Source organism: Aquila chrysaetos, chromosome 12 (assembly GCF_900496995.4).
Source record: "Aquila chrysaetos chrysaetos chromosome 12, bAquChr1.4, whole genome shotgun sequence".
NCBI lineage: Eukaryota > Metazoa > Chordata > Aves > Accipitriformes > Accipitridae > Aquila > Aquila chrysaetos.
The window spans coordinates 9,784,133-9,803,662 of NC_044015.1; the positions used below are offsets into that span (position 1 = coordinate 9,784,133).

General features: G+C 59.8%; 1 protein-coding gene across 1 annotated transcript; it reads right to left on the reverse strand.

The window, feature by feature from the left end:
* Nucleotides 1-2,173: 2,173 nt before the first annotated feature.
* Nucleotides 2,174-13,818, reverse strand: QSOX1 (quiescin sulfhydryl oxidase 1). The gene is given in 13 exon segments (XM_030033709.2): nucleotides 2,174-4,276; nucleotides 4,691-4,870; nucleotides 5,104-5,248; nucleotides 5,337-5,459; nucleotides 7,440-7,569; nucleotides 7,763-7,897; nucleotides 8,365-8,510; nucleotides 8,745-8,835; nucleotides 9,629-9,731; nucleotides 9,911-9,959; nucleotides 11,256-11,356; nucleotides 13,535-13,755; nucleotides 13,757-13,818. Coding segments are annotated over 13 exon segments (2,217 nt in total). The 3' UTR covers nucleotides 2,174-3,545.
* Nucleotides 13,819-19,530: the final 5,712 nt, after the last annotated feature.

Here is a 19,530-nt window from a genome sequence, read left to right on the forward strand (position 1 = left end):
ATGCCCCGCTCCTTCCTTGGCGTTGCCTGAACCCCCTCTGGCCCTGCAGCCAGATGAAGACATGAGCAACATGACACAACTATGCAAAACCCACAGACGAGCAGGGATGGTGCTCCTGCACCTTCCCTGTCAGTGTTAATTAATAATAAAAAAGCAGGTAAACCTCAGAGCCTTTGCCTAGACTCAGACCCAGCCTCCCGTCGCGTGCCCCAGCTCTGGGCACACGGGAACTGGGGACACCAAGCGCAGTGTGTCACCGATGGGGACATTGGTGCATCATTCCCAAGCGCAACAGGGATGTTTCAGGGCAGAATCAGGGTTTGCAAAGAAAACCCACACCTGGCCCATGGCTGGGGGGGTGCGAGCGCAGTCATGTCCCCCATTGGCAAAGCCTGAGTGGGCTCAGAGTGGGCTAGGGAGCCCAGCCGACAGCAAGGCTTCATACCACCCACGCAGTGAGTTTGCCAGGTCTCAGCCCACCTCTCAGAGTCCCCTTGCGTGACGAAACCAGCTCCTCCAGCCCAAGCGGGGGGACACCCTTACGGGGCCAAAGCTGCCATAGCCACAGTTTGGCATGGGGTTGCCTCCCCTCCAGGCAGCGCCGGCCACAGCACTCCCAGCCCCCATATGCGCAGCCCGCCAGTGGCCCCCACTGCTCCCCACTTATTAATTACCCCAATAATTACCTGTGACCCTGCCTCCCCCTCACACCCCCCCCCCCGGCCCCCATTGCCAGGGGTGGCCTGGCATGAGGACAAGCACAGCGAGACCCGGGTACTCACCAGCGGCTGGAGAAAGCCTCTCACCCTCGCAGGCGCTGCTGAATGGGGCGTTGCTAGTTGTAATTGAAAATTAATCGACATTAAGCGAACCCCTGGTGATTTTATGGCCCGAGCGTGGGCAGACGGGGGGATGCCGGTGGAGAAAGGATCTCACCCGTGCCGAGGAGGGAAAGGGAAGAGGGGTGAGGCAGGAGGGAGCGAGTACCGAAGGGGTGGGAAGGTGGCTGGGTGCGTGGCGGGGGGGGGGGGGGGGCCGGCCACTGGCCTCGCGGAAAATTAAATTGCACTTGAGGGTAAATTGTATTAGGGAATAGCAGCCGCCTCGCACCAGCCTGTGGCCATTTGGGTAATTAGCCCCGGGGATGCCCCTGCTTGTGGAGGCACTGGGAAGGGGTAACCCCCATCAGGGAGGGCACCTCAAGGAGTTTGGAGCAGGGATCCCCCCCGGGACAGCGCATCCCACTGCGAGTGTGGCCATGGCACAGTTTGATGCTCCCCACTGTGCCAGGGCTTGGGTGGGAGCCTGCCTCAAAGTCACGATCCCGGGGTGGGGGACAGTGTGGGGGACACTCCCCCAGGTAGCACTGAGCCCTGCAGCAGCCTCCTGCCTGCACTGCTGCCTGCACTGGCCCGTTTGTGCCCTGCATTGGGGTTCCCCAGCTGCTGTGGGGGCGGAACGATGACACTCCGGTGCCACAGCCCGGGAGAGCTGGGGCCGGGAGGATTGGGACTGCACCAAACAGGATTACGGAAAGTCTATTTACTGGACTCTCTTTTTCCTGCGTGCACGGCCGCTTTAGCTCCCCGGTCCTGTAAATCTCCCCAGCGGGCCTGTCGGGGATGCTAATCTGGGCAGCCCTGCCTGTGGCTGCCTGCTAGCCCCCCCTGCCAGCAGGTCCCTCCTCCCCCACCCCAGCACCCACCTCCCCAGCCCTAATCCCCTGCACCCTCCTGCTGCATCCCCCAAAGGCGCCCTAATACATCCCCCAGCCTGTCCCCGGCTTTGGCAACCCCACCGAACTATTTTGGGGCCGGGGATAACCACGGGCAGCCCCTCAGCACAAGCCCTCGGTCCCATGCAGGAGAGCAGCTGGTGGGGAGGGGGTGCATGGGGGGTTATTGATGTTGGGGATAAACCCCCCAGGGAAATCAAGGAGAAGGAGGCAGCAGGGCTGCAGCCATGAGACCTTCCCCATCTATCACCCAGCAGTGGGCAGGACCGGCACCCGGCTGGGGGGATGCAGCCCCCCTCCATGCCGGGATGAGGCCACTGAGGGCCCAGCTAAGTGACATGGCCAAGGCCAAGCGGGCCAGCGGTGGCAGGGCAGGAGCGCCAGCCCCACACCCCACAGAGACGTGACCGTGCGCAGACACCAAAGAAGAAGAAAAAATGGAGCAAGAAAATTTATTTCAAGGGCAGGTGAGGGATGAAGGTCCAGAGGAGTGAGAGCTCCCAGTGCCTGGGCAGCAGCAGAGCCAGCCACCCTCCTTCCCCATCCCGCAGGCCCTCACCTCCCACCTGGGCAAAGTGAAGATATCAAGAAAAAGGCTCCAAATCGGATTGACACCCCTCCTCCCCCTTAATAAAGTTTATTATCGGCCGGGCTCTAATCCTTTTAAATCCCCCGTGTGGGGGGAAGGGCCGGGATTAGGGGAGGGCAGCGTAATCCCAATGAATTTGTTACAGGGGGATTTAAGCAGCGCCGGGAGAGCAGATGGCCCCGACCCCGGAAAACAACCATTTTCCTTAATGATTCCTAACAAGGATAAAAGGGCAGAGAGAATCGGGGACAGGCACAAGGGGCTCACACCTGCAGAGGTCCCAGTCCCCAGGGGGATGCAGGGATGCTCGCGTACGTCTCCCTGCTCTGGATCATGGGCACGGCCGGCACCGAACCGCAGCTCCATGGCTCGTGCCAACTTTTTTCCAGCTCCTTCCTGCCCCCCCCCAGGCTCCCTCCCCATCACCCTGCTTGAGGTCAAACCACGAGCCACCTCAACCATGGGGACATGCCGGCTGTATGGGGAGCAGCTGGCCACAGGTGCATCCAGAAGCATAAAGCAGGAGAAAACATACAATAGTAACAAAAAAATTTAAAGAATTTAAACCAAGCCAGTGCTCTTCCCAGGGTGATGGGGGAGGCTGGAGTGAGGACAGCCGGTGGTAGGAGGATGGCAGGGACCAGCCGACACAGCGGGGCTGGCGTCGGCAAAAATAATTTATTCCACTAAGACAAGCAGAGAGCAAGCAACAGCGCGGGGAGGGGGCGAGGAAAGGCAGGGGGGCCCCAGTCCATGTCTCAAAGTGGGGGACACACAAAATGCAGCTGAACCCATGACTGCCCCCCCCCACCCAGCAGTGCCAGCTTTTTGGGGGAGCTAAACCCCCACACTCCTGGCCCCACTAGTGGTTTAACCCCAAAGGGCTGTTCCCCAGTATGGGACTGGGTTTCCCAGTTTGAAACCAGCCCAGCGCTGGGGAGCTCCCGAGGGCAGCTGGGTGCTGAGATCCAAACTGCTGCCAGCATCCCAGCTCCCACGCACCCAAAACATGGCACCACAACCTGAGAGGGGGATGCCCTGACACCTCCTTCCCCCTAAAAGGAGCCCTCTAGCCTTCGCCTCCACCCTGGGTGAGGCGACTGCTGCAAACGGGCGCAGGTCCCAGCGGGGATACACCAAACCCCTTCCTGCTGGGGGACAAAACGCTGTCCCAGCAGCCCACCCACCCTGGGGACAGCTCCTGGCCCCCCACAACCACTCTCAGGCCACAGGGAAGCCAGGGCGGCCTTTCCGGGCGCGGGTGCGGAGGCGGAAGAAGGTGTACATGCCCAGGAGGCACATGGAGGAAAGGAAGTAGAGGGCAACGCAGAGGCTGATGTCCAGACGGGAGAAGCCCAAGCCGAGCACCCGCAGCCAGGGGCTCCTCCGCACGCCCTCCTTAACCTCCTCCTCCTCCCGGACCAGGACACTGGGAGCCCGCCGGTGCTCCCGGCCCACCCCGGCATCCCGGGGCAGGGCGATGGTGTCCCGCTTGCTGAGCCGCCGGCGCCGGCCGGCTGCTGCTCGCAGCGCCTGGCTCTTGAAGTGCTGCTCGCTGAAGGAGTCCAGGTCCACGATGTCCTCGCTCACCTCCCGCAGCTTGGGATTCAGCCGCACGATGCTGGGACGCCGTGGCTCGGGGGAGCCCGGTCGCCCCGGAGCTCTCATCTCGCCCTCCGTCTCCTTTTCCTCCTCTTCCTCCTCCTTCTCCCTCTCCTCTCGCGGGCCCTCGGTGCCCAGCCTGGCGCCCATCCCCTCCCTGACCATGGCGATGGGGTCGGCCTCGGCATAGTCCGGGTAGATGTTGGCCGGGGAGAAGTGTGCCTTGAGGAAGGTGAGCACGGCTGGCTCGTCCCAGGCGTGCACCCCCCGCTCCTCCTTGTGGCACTGGGGACACATGTCTGGCGGAGGCCACTGCAGCTTGGGGAACTTGGGGTCCTCCGTGTCACCTCCTGCAGGGAGTGGAGCCAGCGAGGGGGTTAGAGGGGACATGCAATGCAGCCCTCCCCCTGTACCGGTATAAACGCCCTGGAGCATCCAGCAGCTGGGGATGGTGATGGCGACAGGGAGGGGGACATTTGGAGGAGCCGTCTCGGGAGGAGTGGTCCTCCGAGGGCACACGGCAGCTTTGGGAAGCTCCCTGCGGGGAGCGTGTAAGGCTCAACTGCATCTCCGGGGCAGTCTGTTGCTGCACAGCCAGCTGCTGTCCCCTGTGATGGGGGATGATGACAGCAGGATGTCCCCACGGCTGCACCCTAAGGCAGCCATTTGCCAGCTCCATCCAGGAGGAGGGATGCTCCTCCACCTCGCCTCCCCTTTTCCCTTTGGGAAGCCGCCCTGGCTTCCCTCCTCGCGGCCCCCCTTACCCGCCAGGCGAGCGTTGACCTCGTTGTGGTGGGACCAGAGCCAGAGGACAGCCTCCTCCCGGCCTGCCACCCGATCCATGGACTCAGCTGCCATGGCCTCAAAGTGCTGGGCACACTCCTGGCAGCCAAAGAAGTGCCGGACGTAGCAGCGCATGGCGCTCAGCACCTCCAGCGGCAGCTCTAGGGAGAGGCAGAAGATAGTGGGGGACGAGAGAGCAAGTCTGGACCCCGCAGTGCCACCACCACGGTCACACGGCTGAGGTGGCAACCCCACACCCCAACTCTGTGGCTCTCCCCGCAGACCTTCCTCGGGGCGAGACAAGCCTTTGCCTGCACACAGCATCCCTGCCCGTGCCACAACCTGTCCGGATACCCCTTCCCCGAGACCCAAACCCCGCCAGGGACACCGATACCTTTGTCAGGGCCGCTCTGGGCAGCCTGGACAGTCAGCAGGTGGAAGACGGTCCAGAGCCCACAGGGGTAGCCACGGAAGTGGGGTTCACTGCCCCGACAGCCCACCCAGGACACGTTGGTGGGGAGCACGGCGGGGTGGGAGGCCTGGAGGACAGACGGACACGGCGTGATGGAGCTGGTGGATGATGCAGGGTGGGAGGGAGAGGGGAGAGGGTGCCCACGGGTGCCTTACATCTCTGTTATTCTTCATGGCCTCCTTCAAGGCGCTGCGGGGCAGCTCAGGCTCCGTCCAGTTCCTCAGCCAGCCGTCCAGGGACTGCAGGTAGGTCTGCACGCAGGGGCGCCCGGGGAAGTACTGCAGAGGGGGGAGAGAGGTGAGGAAACCAAGACCCTGCCCTGGGAGCAGCGGGGCAGCCCGTCGGCACCCCCAGCTCACCGGGACAGGCACTGGGCAGCACCAGTATCCTCTATGGCAGCATGTGCTGGAGGGCAGTGCGGTCCTGGCAAGGTTTTGGTGCCTGGCCCCGAGGGGCTGGGGGCCGTGGCGTGTGCCCCCCACGGTGGCGAGGTCCCCGCGTGCATGTTCAGGCTCCGAACCTTGGCCCCGTCTGAGGGAGGCAAAAAGCCACTCTGGCCATAAGTCAGCACAAAGCCGATTAGCAGCAGCACTTTAAAACCACAGGCGCTCCAGGGAGAGGAGGCAGCCCACCAGCATGTGCCACAGATGGACAGACAGACAGAGGGATCGACCCACAGGGAGGACGAGACCAGCAGCACACAGGAAAAGTGACCAGGAATCGAAAGAAAGGAGCGTTTTGCTAAGTCTGAGCTGTTCTCCCCGGGCCCATGGGGAATCACACCAACAGCCCCAAATTCACAGGGGAATTCATCAGCAACCTGGTATTTCTGTTGCAAAACACAGTCATCCCCCCGGCTCCTTTGGTGGGAGGCTTTGCTGCACAATTCCCTGCTTTCCAGGCACCATTTCTTTCCAAGTTAGAATTTTTCTTCCCTCTTTATCTCTTGGGAAGGCAGCAGTTAAAGCTGGGACCTGCTGGCTGAGCTCCCCCAGCCTGAGCCCAGCCGGGCTGCCAGCAATCCTGGGGACGCTGCTCCGTCCAGTGGATGAGCACGGCAACGGCAATGGCAGCACCGGCTCAGCATCCTCGTGGAAGCCCTGGCACCCACCACCCACCACCCACCACCCCGGTGCCTCCTGCCCACATCAGGGATGCAGCTTCGGCTCCTTGCCAAATCCAGTGCTCGGCCAGCGAGGGGAAGGTTTGCAGGAAGAAAAAGCAGCTGATCAAATAAAATCACTGCTGCTCCCTGCCACCCCAGCAACTCATACACTTGGCGAAGGAGCTGGTGCGATGGGGGATTTATTTCCACAACCCCATGGATCTCATTAAGGGGAGAAATAGTGAGGGCGATAGCTGGGGGCAAGCAGAGGAAAAGCCACACAAAGCTCTGAGCTGAGGACTTTAGACTTGTTGCAGCAGTGGCTTGTGTTTGGAGCTCTTTGCTCAGGGAGAGCAGGCAGGGGTGGGAGCAGGGGATGTCTCGCGCATCAGCAAGGGCTACGTGAGGTCCAAACTGAGAGTGAGACCCTGGGTAACAAAGGAGGGAGCAAAGGCGGCGGGCATAGCTGGGTGAAGGTCTGCCAAGGAGCCTGGGCTGGGACAGGGATGGGGACAGGGCTCCTGCAACCCCAGCAGTGGAAAACTCAGCCAAACGCAGCTCTCCATCGCACCAGGAAATTAAACTGCCCTGCTTCTGCTGGCTCAAAGCTCCTACACACTTCAGTTTCACCAAGCCCAACAGAGAAGAAAAAAGGAGACCTTATATTAGGCGCTTCCAGAGCCTGACTCAGAGCGGGAGTCCCCTTCCTGGATTATCAAAGGAGCCCACAGAGATCAGCTCCCCAGGCCGAGCATCAAAGTCAGACGATCAGAGTTACAAACCCCTCTGATCATCTCTGCCACCCCAGCAGGTGACAGGGTCTCTTCTAAAAAGACCTACTGCCTCAATACCTCCTGCAAGTGTTGATCCTCCTCTGCCCACCAATACCGGCACCCCACGTCTCGTCTGAAACTCTCCAGCTCCTGTTGAGACTCTGGGCTGAGTTTGGGAGATCCACGGGGATGGGGACAGCCCCATGGAGGCCGTGGGACACGCTGAGCACCAGGACACAGGGCTCACATCTGAGACCGCCGTGCTTCGCTACCTGTGAGCACTACGATGTGGCGGCCCGCACCCTGCGTTTGCATTTCACTTTATAAATAGCTACATGGAGGTGTGGACAGTTCCTCTCCCAACACTAAAAGTTCCTCACCTTCACCAACATGGCCACATAGCACTTGAAGGTGGCCAGCTGGTCTCCCGACAGCACAGCAGTGCGGGCAGCCTCCACCCGCAGTGAGTAGTGCAGCGTGGACTCCAGGTCAGCCACGTACACCTTGGAGCTGGAATGGGCAGCACAACATGGTGGTCCATCAGCCCATTAATTGCCACCCCCAGGGACCCAGCCACGATTTGGGTTTTTTCCCAGGGGAAAGGCACGGTCCCGGCCCATTGCCCACCCATGGCCATAGCACCTCCTCCCTGTGCCAGCCCCAGCCTCCCGCAGCCCCAAAATGATGGATGGGGAGGTCTGACCGGTCAGCACGCTTTGGCTGGGATGTGTTGGTCTCGTTGGAAGCGCTGACAGTTGTGTTCAGCTTGTAGGAGCCGCGGGTGACTCCCGAGAGCATGCGCAGGTAGTAGGTGTAGAAGGAGCGTGCCTCTATGTGCCTGCAAGGAAGGAGAAGCTGTAAGCAAGACCCTCTTCCATCCCAAACAGTCCCTGGCCCCCAGGAGGAAGCAAAGGAGACCAAAGGCTTAGCCAGACAGGCAACTTGGACCTGCAGAATGAGTGCGAGGTGGTCCATACTCTCTACCTGCCCCAGCAGCGGCTATCCTGGGATGCAACCTGGAGCAGAGCTGAGCCCCAGGCAGCCACGCTGTGCCATCTCCAGGCAGATGTGGCAGAGGGCTCATGGGGCTCGGTCACAAGCCATTTTCCCTTCCACAAGTTCCAGGCAGGGCTGGCAGCCCTGTTCAGTGCCCACCAGCAGTCTCCTGCCCCCTGCCCGACCCAGCCACTGTCTCCTTCCTATCGAACTTTCCCACAATGACAAAGGAGAGTGGAGAGATGGGGCACAAGCCTGGCACCCCACCAGGGTCCCCAGATGCCCCCCCGCCCCATATCCTGCACTCACACGGGCAGGCGGGAGAAGGAGCCATTGCGGAAGAGCAGGTAGCCGGAGGGGAAGGTGCTGACGCCAAATTTCTCCACAAGCTCCTCCTCACTGCTCAGCACCCTCCTCACTGCCACGTTCTCGTACTGCAGCATGTCCAGCGCCACCTGCAAGCCCAGCAGCCCCGGGGTCAGTTGGGGGGGCGGCAGGACCTCAGCCCCACCAGGGGTACAGCAGGGCTATTTTGCACCCTGTATAACACTTTGCACTTGTAAAGCAGTGTGCAAGCTGACAGGGGAGGCTGCTGGAAGAGGACTTCCTTGCCCAAGGCACCCAGGAGTTATTGGGCACCGGGGACATGGGCTTCAAGAGAAATGGGGGATAAATGCAGCTGTACCCACCTCTCTGCCCACAAAGGAGTTGCTCTTCTCGAAGATCAGTGCCAGGTACTGGTCCTTGTTCCTCTGGAAGAAGGTGCGAACCTCGTCCGTGCTGCAAAAGAGAAGAGGATGGCAGTAGGTGCCTTGGCATCAGCCAGATGCTCTACCCTCCCCGCCCCAAAGGAGCTTGTCCCTTGTCCCAGGGATTCGGCAGGGGATGTCGGTGTAGATTCAGCCCCACTGAGTGGGCACTGCCACCCTGCTGAAATTTCCAGGCCAATTTTCTGCTCCAGTTCACAGGCTTTGAGAAGACCTGCCAGGGTCAGCCAAGAAGGCAGAAAACAAAGCATGGGCAGGGCAGGAGAAATCTCCACACTTGCCTGGGGGAAAAAAAAAAACAAGCAATGAACTTGAACCAGGGCTGTTGTTTTTTTTGGCTAGGACACAGAGGCACTGGAGACCTGAAGCACATGCCCAGTTTGACCATCGCTTCGGGAAAGCCAAATGCTTCCTGCCTGGGACAGTGGAGCAACTGCCTGCATCCGGCAAAGACAACTCAGATCCCAGCAAATTTGCACCAAATCAAGAAAACCCTTTCTCAGGGCAGGAAAAAGCTGCTAACAGCAGCAGCCTCACTTGGCACGGCACAGCACTGCCACGTACTCGGCCCAGGTGCTGCTTGCTCTAATTAAGGCTGATGAGCAGGTTTGTTAGGAGATGCAACAACATGGCCCGTCTCATCCGGGCCGTGTAAATGGCTCTAGACTGGCCAGGTCATCTGTGTCTCCTTAGGACATGGGTCATGCAGCAGCTGCCTCATGCTCATTTTTGGCTCAGGATTTCCCCAGAAACCTGCTCTCCATCGGACGGAGGCCAGAGCCACCTCCCAGTCATGCCGTCCCTACCTTGCCGGCTCCAGCGGAGGACAGGCGGGCGGCCAGGTGTCCTGGCTCTGCTCAAGGTTGGTGATGATAGCATGGCGCAGGTCCTCAACAGTGGCGCTGGGATCTGCAGGGGGACAGGATGCCAAGGGGTCAGTCCTGGGGAGGCTGGTCCCATGGGCTGAGCCAAGGGGAGCAGCTCTGAGCTGCCCGCCTGGGCTCCCTCAGGTCCCAACACGCAGCGGGTGTGGGCAGCTCGGCCGTTCACACCTGGGGTAAGAAAACCCCGTGGCTCTGAATACTCACTGGTAATCCTTATCCCATCCTCTGCCTTCTTGCTAAAAGCTCTGAAGAACTGAAAGGGGAAAAAAGAAAAACCACAAGGGGAAACAGGAGTGACAGTGTTTGGAGTGGGACAGGGAGGCAGTGCAGCCCAGCATGTAGAGGCTCCCCCCAGACCAGCTCTGCCTCGGTTTCCCCGCGATGTTACAGCATGCCAACCAACACCAGTCACCACAGAGGGAGCTCCCAGCCGCGTCCCCATCTTGTGGGGCACCCCTGGAGGGGAGGAATGCAGGCATGGGCTAGGAGCCATGTCCAGCCGAGGGCTGAGCACTGGCAGACAGCAGGGACCTTCCCAGTCCTGCAAACCACTATCTCCCTGCTCCAGAGCTCTCACAAAGCAGAAGGGGGGTTTTCCACACTCCTGGCCTCCCACGGTGGCTCCAGTGCCCACAATACAGCCAGAGCAGCGAAACCAGGTTGCATCAGACAGGTATTTGCTTTGCAGGCTGGGCTGGGAGCACGGGCTGTTTGCAAAAGGTGTTTAGTGAGGACAGGGCACGTGAAGCAAGTGACTTCTTGGCACTGCCACATCAGCTTGCCTTCCTGCCCCAGGAGACCTTTTGGTCAATGTCCCACAGATGGTTGGTGCTCAGGCAGTGGGTGCTTGGTGACACCTCAGGGCAGGGCTGAGGCACAAGACAACCTGCCTGGCAAACCCCCAAATCTGACCCCACCTTGGGCTGAGCCTGTAAGCCAGGACTGAGGGCATGTCTGACGAAACCCTTATCCCCCCCCGTTCCGTCTCAAGGCGACCCTGGCTTTCACTGCCTGCACCTGGAGTGCTTCGGCTTTATTACTTGTGTTGGAGCGAGGCTCTGTTTGCAGTGCGAAACACTACAAAACGGTGTATTGACACAGCTAAGGGGCTGGGCACAGGCCCAGGAGGAGGAACGGCACCTCGCCAGCCACCGCAGGAGGCTCTCAGGAGAGCCCCATGCAGCCTCCTGCAGCACCCCTGCATGCTCCTCCGAAACTTGCGCCTGCAACCACTCTCTGCCCTCCAGCAGCCTTTCCGATTCAGGTTTCAGACTATCCCCCATCCTAGGAGAGATCCGGCCTCTACATTTCACCACAAAGCAGCATTTTGGTTTTCCCCCTCCTTGTTGCTACATCACCCAGCAGTTGCGCCGGCTGCAGCCTGGCCACAGTTATGTTTTGGGGAAGGATGAAACAGCTTCAGCCTGCAGAGCCTCAAAGGGAATATTTTAGTGCAATAGGACTGTTGATCTGATTAAGCAAGAGAGGGACAGGCCAAAAGGCAAAGCACAGTGAAACCAGGCAAGTGCCCGGCACACACGGTCCTTACCTTCAGCGTGGGGAAGCCGGTTATCCCAAAATCGGCACACACTTGCTGGTTGGCCTCGTCGGCGCAGTCAATGGCCGCCAGCATCACCGCAGGCCTCCACTCTGCAGGGACAGAGAACGTAGTCAGCACAGCTCAGCCCCTCTGCAGCCCCAAAAACCGCCCTGCTCCCCACAACCGCTGTGGGGATCTCCCACTGAGCCAGCACACAGCCCTCCCAGCCCTAAAACGGCTCATGCCTCGCAGGAGACCAACCGACGGTTTCCAAGCCCCAAATACCCAAAGCCGCAGTCCGCGTTGGTGTTTGGTGCCCTACTTTTTGTGCGGCAGGAGCGTGGGGAAAGCCGCGCGAGGTGGGACCAGACTTTGCACGCCCTGCCCTTCCCGGCGCCCAAGCACAGGCAGCTCTGCCCGCAGCTGCCTGCCTGTCAGGTTCTGCCTGCCCAGCCTCTGCCCCAGCAGAAAAAGGCTGCCGGGAAAAGGGGAGGGATGGCTAACCGCGGCTGGGGGAGAGCAGGGAACACGGGCTCCAGCTTGTCTTACCCCAGACCAAGGACATGGTCGATAACCAAGAGGGAATAACCCAGAAACAGTGGCCGGGGCACCACGGCGGAGCCTGCCCAGGTACTGAGCATCTGCTCCCCTGCTGCATCTCTCCACCACTGCCTCCCCAGAGAGGGTCCCTGGGGTAAAACAGAGATGAAGAAAAGGGGACATGGAAGCATTTTAAGCAGCAGTCTCTGAAAGCCAGCAGCAAAATGGAGATAACAGCTCTGAAATGGCTTCTTTTTAGTGTAAAGGACACAAGCCAGAGACCATCCAGCCTCTCATTTGAGCGGACAGGGAGAGATGGGGCACGGGCACATGGATGGAGCCCATGCTGCCCTAGGTGGGAGCCTGCCAGAGATAGGGACCCGCTGGGACCATCCTGTGCCGCAGGTGACGGGGCAGACGAGCCGCTTCCCGCTGTCCCAGCACCAGTGACACAGGAGGGCCAGTGCAAAGCCCTGCTGCAGGGAGCCAGGCACGCTCCTGGACTCATCGGCACGTGGTGCCCGCAGGTCACCCCGGCATTGGCATCCTCCCTGTCCAGCCTGCTCCTGCGAAAATCCACCCTTGGGAACAGCAGCAAGGATGCCAAGCGGCACGGGGGCAGCTTCCCCACCCTGCCTCTGCGGGCACCCCATCCACGGTCCAGCCTCCGGAGCCAGGAGCCCTGGGGGGACCTCATTTTGGAGGGGGACCAGGAGAGCCGGCACTCCCCTGCAGGGCCCGGGCACGCACCCCATTCCTCACATCCTGCCCCGCTGGGGAGAGCTGACGGCATCCCCTGGGAGGGATGGCATCCCCTCGGAGGGACTGACGGGACACCCGCCCCGGCCAGCGCCCTGACTCACCGGCAGCGACCGCGCTATATCAATTAGTGCAATAACAGGGAGAAGCTGTGCGCGCCCCGGGATGCCAGGGGAGGCAGGATGAGCCCTGGTGGGGCGAGGGGCCCGGCAGTGGGGTGTGCGGGTCCCCAAGTGGGGTTGGGCACCAGCCAGGCCAGGCATCAAGGTCAAAGCTGAGAACAAACCAGCTGGGATCAGAGCCCGGCCCCAGCGCCCTGCCAGCCTCTCCCTGCAAGCACCGGGGAAGAGCAGGGCTGAGGGGGGGTCTGGGGGGGGCAGCAGGACACCCCATGCCTGGGTCAGGCTCAGCCTGAGCTTCTCCCAGCCAAAGGGGCTCCAGGGATGCTGCTAAGCCAGGCCTGGCCATCACCGGGGGGGGGGGGGGGGGCGGGGGGGGCTTGGGCCTTCCCACCAGGCTGATGCTCCAGGGAGGCTGGGGCAGGGGTGCTGGGGGATTTAGGGGTGCTGATAGAGGGTAGGGCAGAAGGGATTGAGGGGTGCTGATGGGGAGGATGCTGAGGGGGTGCAGCGGTGCTGACGGGGCCAAGGATGCAGGGAGGATTTAAGAGTGCTGATGGAGAGGAGGATGATGGGACAAGGACACAGGAGGGATTTCGGAACGCTGATGGGGGGAGCAGGGGCACAGAGAGGATTTAGGGGTGCTGACAGGAGAACGGATAGGGATGCAGGAAGGATTTAAGGGTGCTGATAAGGACACAGGGGCAGAGACACAGGAAATTAAATGAGGTGTTGACAGAAGACAGAGATGGGGACACAGGGAGGGTTTGAGGGTGCTGATGGGGCAGGCAGGCAGGGATGAGGGGAAGGACGGGGGAAGCAGGGCAGCGGGGCACAGAGCAGGGGCAGGCAGCCGGGCCGGGGACTCACCGCGGAGGTCGTGGGCCAAGGCCCGCCATGTGGGCGCGAAGTGGACGCAGTGCCCGCACCAGGAGGCGAAGAACTCGACGGCCCAGGCGCTGGGGGAGCCCAGCAGCCGCCCCTCCGCCCCCGTCCCCAGCAGCTCCAAAGGGTCGGTGGTCGAGTACAGCCCGCGGGGCCGCGCCGCCGGCAGCGACAGCGACAGCACCAGGACCGTCGCCGGCCACCAGCGGCCCCCCCCCTTCCCCGCCGCCGCCCCCCCCGCCCCGAGCCCGCCGCCGCCGCCGCCACATCGCCCGCCAGGCCGCCCGCCGCCGCCCGCCGCCTATTAGGGCCGCTCGCGCGCCCCGCCCACTGGGGGCGGGGTAGGGGGTGGGGCCAAACCGGCCCGCGGCGCGGCGCCCCCTATCGGGAGCGCAGCGGCACACCCCGCAGCACCCCTGCACCCCCTCCGACACCCCCGCGTCGGGGGGTGCCCCAAGTAGCCCCCCCTGCCCCTCCCCAGCATCAGGCAGCGCGCCGGGCAAGGGGGCGAGGCCGCAGTGCTACCCTGTCCCCGCGAGGGGACAGATGGCATAAAATTATAAAACTCTGATAAAGCGAGGAAAGGCGAAGGCGGCTGATTCAGGCCCAAAACCCGCGGTGCCGCCATTACGGTCAGCCCTGAGGGGAGCCGCCGGCCTGAGGGCAGCGCCCTGATGTCAGCCAGCGTCACCGGGCAGCGCCTGCCGGAAAGCCACGAAGAAGGGGGACCCCGGGGACCCGGCCGCCCTTGTCCCAAGCCCGCCAGGGACGCGCAACAAGGATACCCGACGAGGCCCCAAAACCCAACTCCTCCACCCAAAAAAAAGCAGGTCGCCCCACGTCCGGCCACAGCCTCCCCGTCAGCCCGGCCGTGCCACTGGTCACGCACACACCCACGTCACTGGCTCCCGGGCGGAAGGTGCCCGTTGCCCAGTGCCCCAGGGCAGAGCCGGGTACCACCGGGGTGGACGCAGCCCTGAAATCCAGCCCTCCGCTCCCTCCCCAGCCCCTGAGGCCGGGGGGCCCCCGGCGCTGGGGGTGTCCATTGCTGTTGAGGGTTGGTTGCTGGCTCCGTCCCCAGGAAGGCCATTAGCCATGCTGGGCCCCACCTAGGTATTTTAGGCGGACCCGCCATGCTAGAAAAACAAGCCTGCCACAGCAAGCCTTGCCGTGGCAGCGGAGGGCAGGGGCCTCCACACGGGACACGGCTCTGGGGGAGCTACGGGGCTCCCCGAGATGTCCCAGCTGTGGGGGACAGAGCCTGCCTGACACGACCCTCGCGGGATTGCTGCCAGGCACCTTCTGCGGGTTCCGGCTGGTGGAAACGGGGCAGAAATTGGTTTGCTCCAGCCCTGCCAGCTGTAATTAAACGCTTAAGGGATTATCACACTTTGCTGTCCAACTAGGAGACAGAGAGGTCCAGCTCAGCCCATGCAGGGCTGCTCTGAAAGGTGGTCCCTCGCTATTACCAGAGACCTTGCCTCGACTTGTCTTTATCCAGCTGGCAATTAAAAGACAAAAATGCCTGTGCTTAGGGATGTCATCACCGTTATTTTACCCTGGGCTAAAGTTTTCAGTTGAAGGGCTTGTAGGTTTGATTAGGTTATCATGTAGGTTTGATTAGGTTATCACGGTGAAGGAGAGGTGCTGAGCAGCAGCCTAATTACCAGCACCCTCCCCCTCCAGCTCACCCCTCCCTCCCAGGGAGCCCAAATTCCTTGAATCCTTTTTTAGATGCAAAAGCAGCATCTAACCCGAAGGCAGATGGGCAAGAGCCCACACCCCGGGGCTCTGGCTCCTTTTGAGGTGAGCCATGCCATTGCTCATCCCCCGAAGCCCCGGGGTGGGGATGCTCCTGCTTCCGGCTGCCTGGGGAACCGCCAGCGACGACCCTGCTGCCAGGCTGGCACGTCCAGTCCCCACAGCTCCCCAGGGAACAGCCTCCTTCAGTGGCAGGGTGTGGGGCTTTCCAGGCACAGACTTGCCCCCAAAGCCTTTTTTTCCTTTTAATGCTGCTGCAAAGCAAGAGACAAGGCTTTTCTTCCACCTCAAACTGGGAAGAGCCGGATTTTCATTGCAGAATGCCCTGAGACAGGGCATGGAAAGCCAAAGATGAAGCAGAGATTTTGAAACAACCCATTTTAAGATGGATCTGAGAATAACTAAGATTAATTAAAAAAAAAATCAAGAAACAGCAGAAGTCCAGGGACATTTTAGAAATGCCCTCCCAGCACTGCCTGTCTTTTTGTCCTCTCTTGCTTCGCACCGCCTCCCTGCTAGCAGAGCCTGTGGGCAGCAAAGTACAGGGGATGGGTGCTGGGTGACTCCGGATGCCTGGCTGCTGAGCCCCCAGCCAGCCGTAAAGCCCAGCTTTAGGCTCTCCTGGCACATTTAGGAACCTACTTGGTTTTCAGCTGCGCTGCACAGCAAAGCCTTCAGCGCCCACCTTGGCACCCTTAACTTTGGGAAGAGATGTGCTTCACTCCTATGTAGCAAGGCCACGGGCTAAGGACCACTGTAGAGGTTCCCGCACTGCACAAGTCCCCGTGCAGCAGCTGAGCAGTGGCTTTAGTTCAGTAAGCTCACCAGCTCTCAAATCTCCTTTCCCAGACTAAAGCCAGCATGAATCTCCTTGAAGTCAATGAGGTGCGGGCAACACCAACAGGCTGAGAGCCTCAAAGGCTGCTAAGATCTCACCAAAATCGACAGTTTTCCCTCTCCCTCCAGCCTTCACAAGATGGGACTGATGAACTCAGTGAAGCCCTCCTCGATCTGGAGCACAGCACCACTTAAAATGTGGTCCTTCTCTAAATAAAAGAAAAAGCCTCATTTCCCCGATGAGCATCTCCAAACAGCCTCAGATAGCAAGTGAAAATTGTGCCACCTGCCACTTCCCAGCCAGCTGAAGTCAGCTGGGACGCTCCAATCCAGGTGGCACTTTTCCACTGGTGGCACCAGTCACACATTTGAAACCATGTCTTGGCAGATAAGACCTTTGGCAGCACCTGCGCGATAAACCTGCCAGCTTCCGCGGCTTTGCCGAGACAGGGAATAACGCACGGGGTAGATGTGAACCCCAGCTGCTTCCCACACCCTGCATCAGCTCTGCCGGGCTCACACCTATGAAGACTAGGAGAGCCCCTTGTAACCCCCACTGGTAGCTGGGAATTGCCGACTACACGAGACAGGTTTGGTCGGATACAGTTGATTTCTATGTTTCAAGCCCAACCAGCCTGTAATAACAATAGACGTAAAAGAAAATCCGGGGTGCATTCTCAGGATGTGATGAATGTGTTCACATAGTTTGTGTCTGCAGAGAGACTACAGCAGTACCAGCCCCTTTCTGCTGTTCACCTGCTGCTGATTCATCCCTGCTCAAAAGGACAGCAGCGATGCTGCCCTTACTCTTTTTGGAGGGACCTGGGGGGACCGGGAAGAACTGGTGTCGTCTTTGGTATGTCTGGGTAGGAAACGTTTTACCTGCAAATTTAAGATCTACTTAAAGTCATAAATCATCACCATTACCCAGGATGCACAGAGCAGATGTTTTCCACTCCAGCTCATCTGCCCAGCTTCCAGGAGCAGATCGGAGGAGGCCACACCGCCCAGATTTGCCACATCATTATTTGGCAGCTGGTTTAATTGCAGCGCATGAAACTGAGAATACCACACAGATGACAACGGAGCACTCCTCTCTTGCCATGGCAGTAGTCCTGCAACGTAAGCAAGGTGTCACCTACCGAGGACTCGTGTGCCAAATCACAGGTTCACTGAGCAGCACTGGCTCCATCACCTCCATGGAGCAACACAGCAGGAGACAGACACTGGCCCAGGCTCCTTGCTGAGCTCCTCGAGCCAAGCAACATGAACGGTAGGATACCCTGCAGCCTCCTTTATTTTGCTGGAATAAAAGTGAATACATCTCTGGGACACTCCCCAGAACTGGTGTTATTTCCACTTCCAGCAAACTCTCAGACAAAACCCTAGTTCGAGTCAGCCTAGGTTTCACGGGTCAGTGACAGACAAGTCCGCCTGCAAGAGGAAGCCACCTGAAACCAACGTCAGGGAGGGAATGCAGCCCAAGGGACACAGCAGGTCTTGCACAGCTAGAGCAAAGGGCTGGAAAACCGGGGCCAAGAGAAACATTCAGAGCAGGAACCAACCAGACCAACTCCAGGCCATCCTCACACAGCACACTTGGCAGGCAAAAGGCGGCATCTTCCCCCAAACATCTCCCCTCTATGCCCTGTTCCTGCCCAACCCTGAGCCTCCTGAATGGAGCTGTTGCCCCCCAACAGCTCTATTCTCCTCCTTTTCCCCAAATTTCTGCCAGATCTTACTGGGGAAGAGGCAGAAAGGGCACAGGGCTAGGGCTATGGGTTTTGTTTGCTCCAGTTTCCAGACCTCTCAAGGTGCCTTTCCCTCCCCCACAGGACCCCCATCCCAGAGAGCGTCCTATGCTTTCAAACTCCATTAAGTCTTATCTGCATTCCTGCCTGCCAATGGCCCATGCTCCAGGCTGGGTGCCAGCAGCTGGGCAGCCCCCCTCCTCTCCTTCCTGCTCACTGAAGAGAGCTGCCGGCGTTCAGCAGCTCCCCACCAGCTCCTTTTCTTTTGAGGCCATGTTAATGACAGCCCAGACATTGCAGAATGCACCCTGCCTAGCACAAGGCAGAGATGTCTGGAGCAGAGTCAACGTTTCAAGTGCTCCAGTGCTCACCAGGCATTTTAGGATGTGGGATGGCTGCAGCTGGCACCACCTCCCCGGGGAGGCACCTGGGAGCGGGTGGCACCAAAACAGTCCCACTCAATCCAACGTGCTGTCAGGAGGGCGGCTGCCTGCCATTACCCAACCCGGCAGTTTCACCAGGTCCCTGGGTGAAATGGCTGTCAAAGGCAACTGCGTTCCGAGGGTTCTGGGAAGAGTTGCACAAACACCACCATAGAAAGTCAGTGCCAAAGTGAAGCAACGTAGACTTGCAAATGAGGAAATTAGAGCCTTCATCAAGCTGATTACTGGGCATCCTGGGCAAGGACAGCAGTAGCAATGCAGCATTTTGCTGTGTCACCCGCCAGAGCACCGTGGCAGCGTTCCCATCGCTTGAGCCGTTTTAAAGGGAAGCCAGTTCTTTAGCCAGAGAAGCACAGATCAATTTTTTTTTTCAATGTGAAATGCACTCTAAGCCACTCCAGGGATGGATGCTGACGGCTGCAAGTAGATCACTGTCCGAAAATACAGGACTCGTGGAGCAAAATCACTGCAGGGCGAGGAAAGCAGCAACACAGATGCTCTCCCGCTGCTCGATAATGAGAGCACAGAGGCTGCAGCACCACTTTGTCTCAGCCCTTTGGACGTCAAACGACCCACCGCCACGCTTTGGCCGGTTCAACCCCCCGAGCTCAGAGGGCCACGACGTGCTTCTCCGTCTGTACGAGGGCTGTGGACAGCGTTCCTGGCACACTCCACTGAGGACTACTCCTACTGCACGCTGGCACCGCGCGACTGCAGCAAAGCTGCTTCCATAATGAAAGTCTGAGTGCAGCAAGTCCTCCTCCAGGATGAGGTACCTCTGCTAAGGAAAAGCAAAGAGCAAATAACTGCTCAGCACAGAGCAATGCCTTTGCAATGGTTTTGTTCACAAAGTTCCCCCCGCCCTGTTTAATGCATACGCCTCTCCCAGGCAGAGAAGAGCGGTGAGTAGACTGCCACACAGCACCCTCCAAGCCAGAAAGACCAATGCTGGGTTTTGTAGACATCTGTAGTAAATGGAAAGCAAAGCCTTTTCTGCTGGGCTGTATGTTAATAAATGGCACCAAAACACAGCAGAGGTACAGGAGCAGCAGCAGCTGTAGGGACTGAGGAGGCTCAATAAGCACGCTTGGTCTTAACACATTTCACACTGCCACTTGTTTGCCACATGCTTGCATGCCTGTGCTTTGGCACTGCAAGTGTTCAGCTGTCTTCTTAAAGAGCTCCAGGA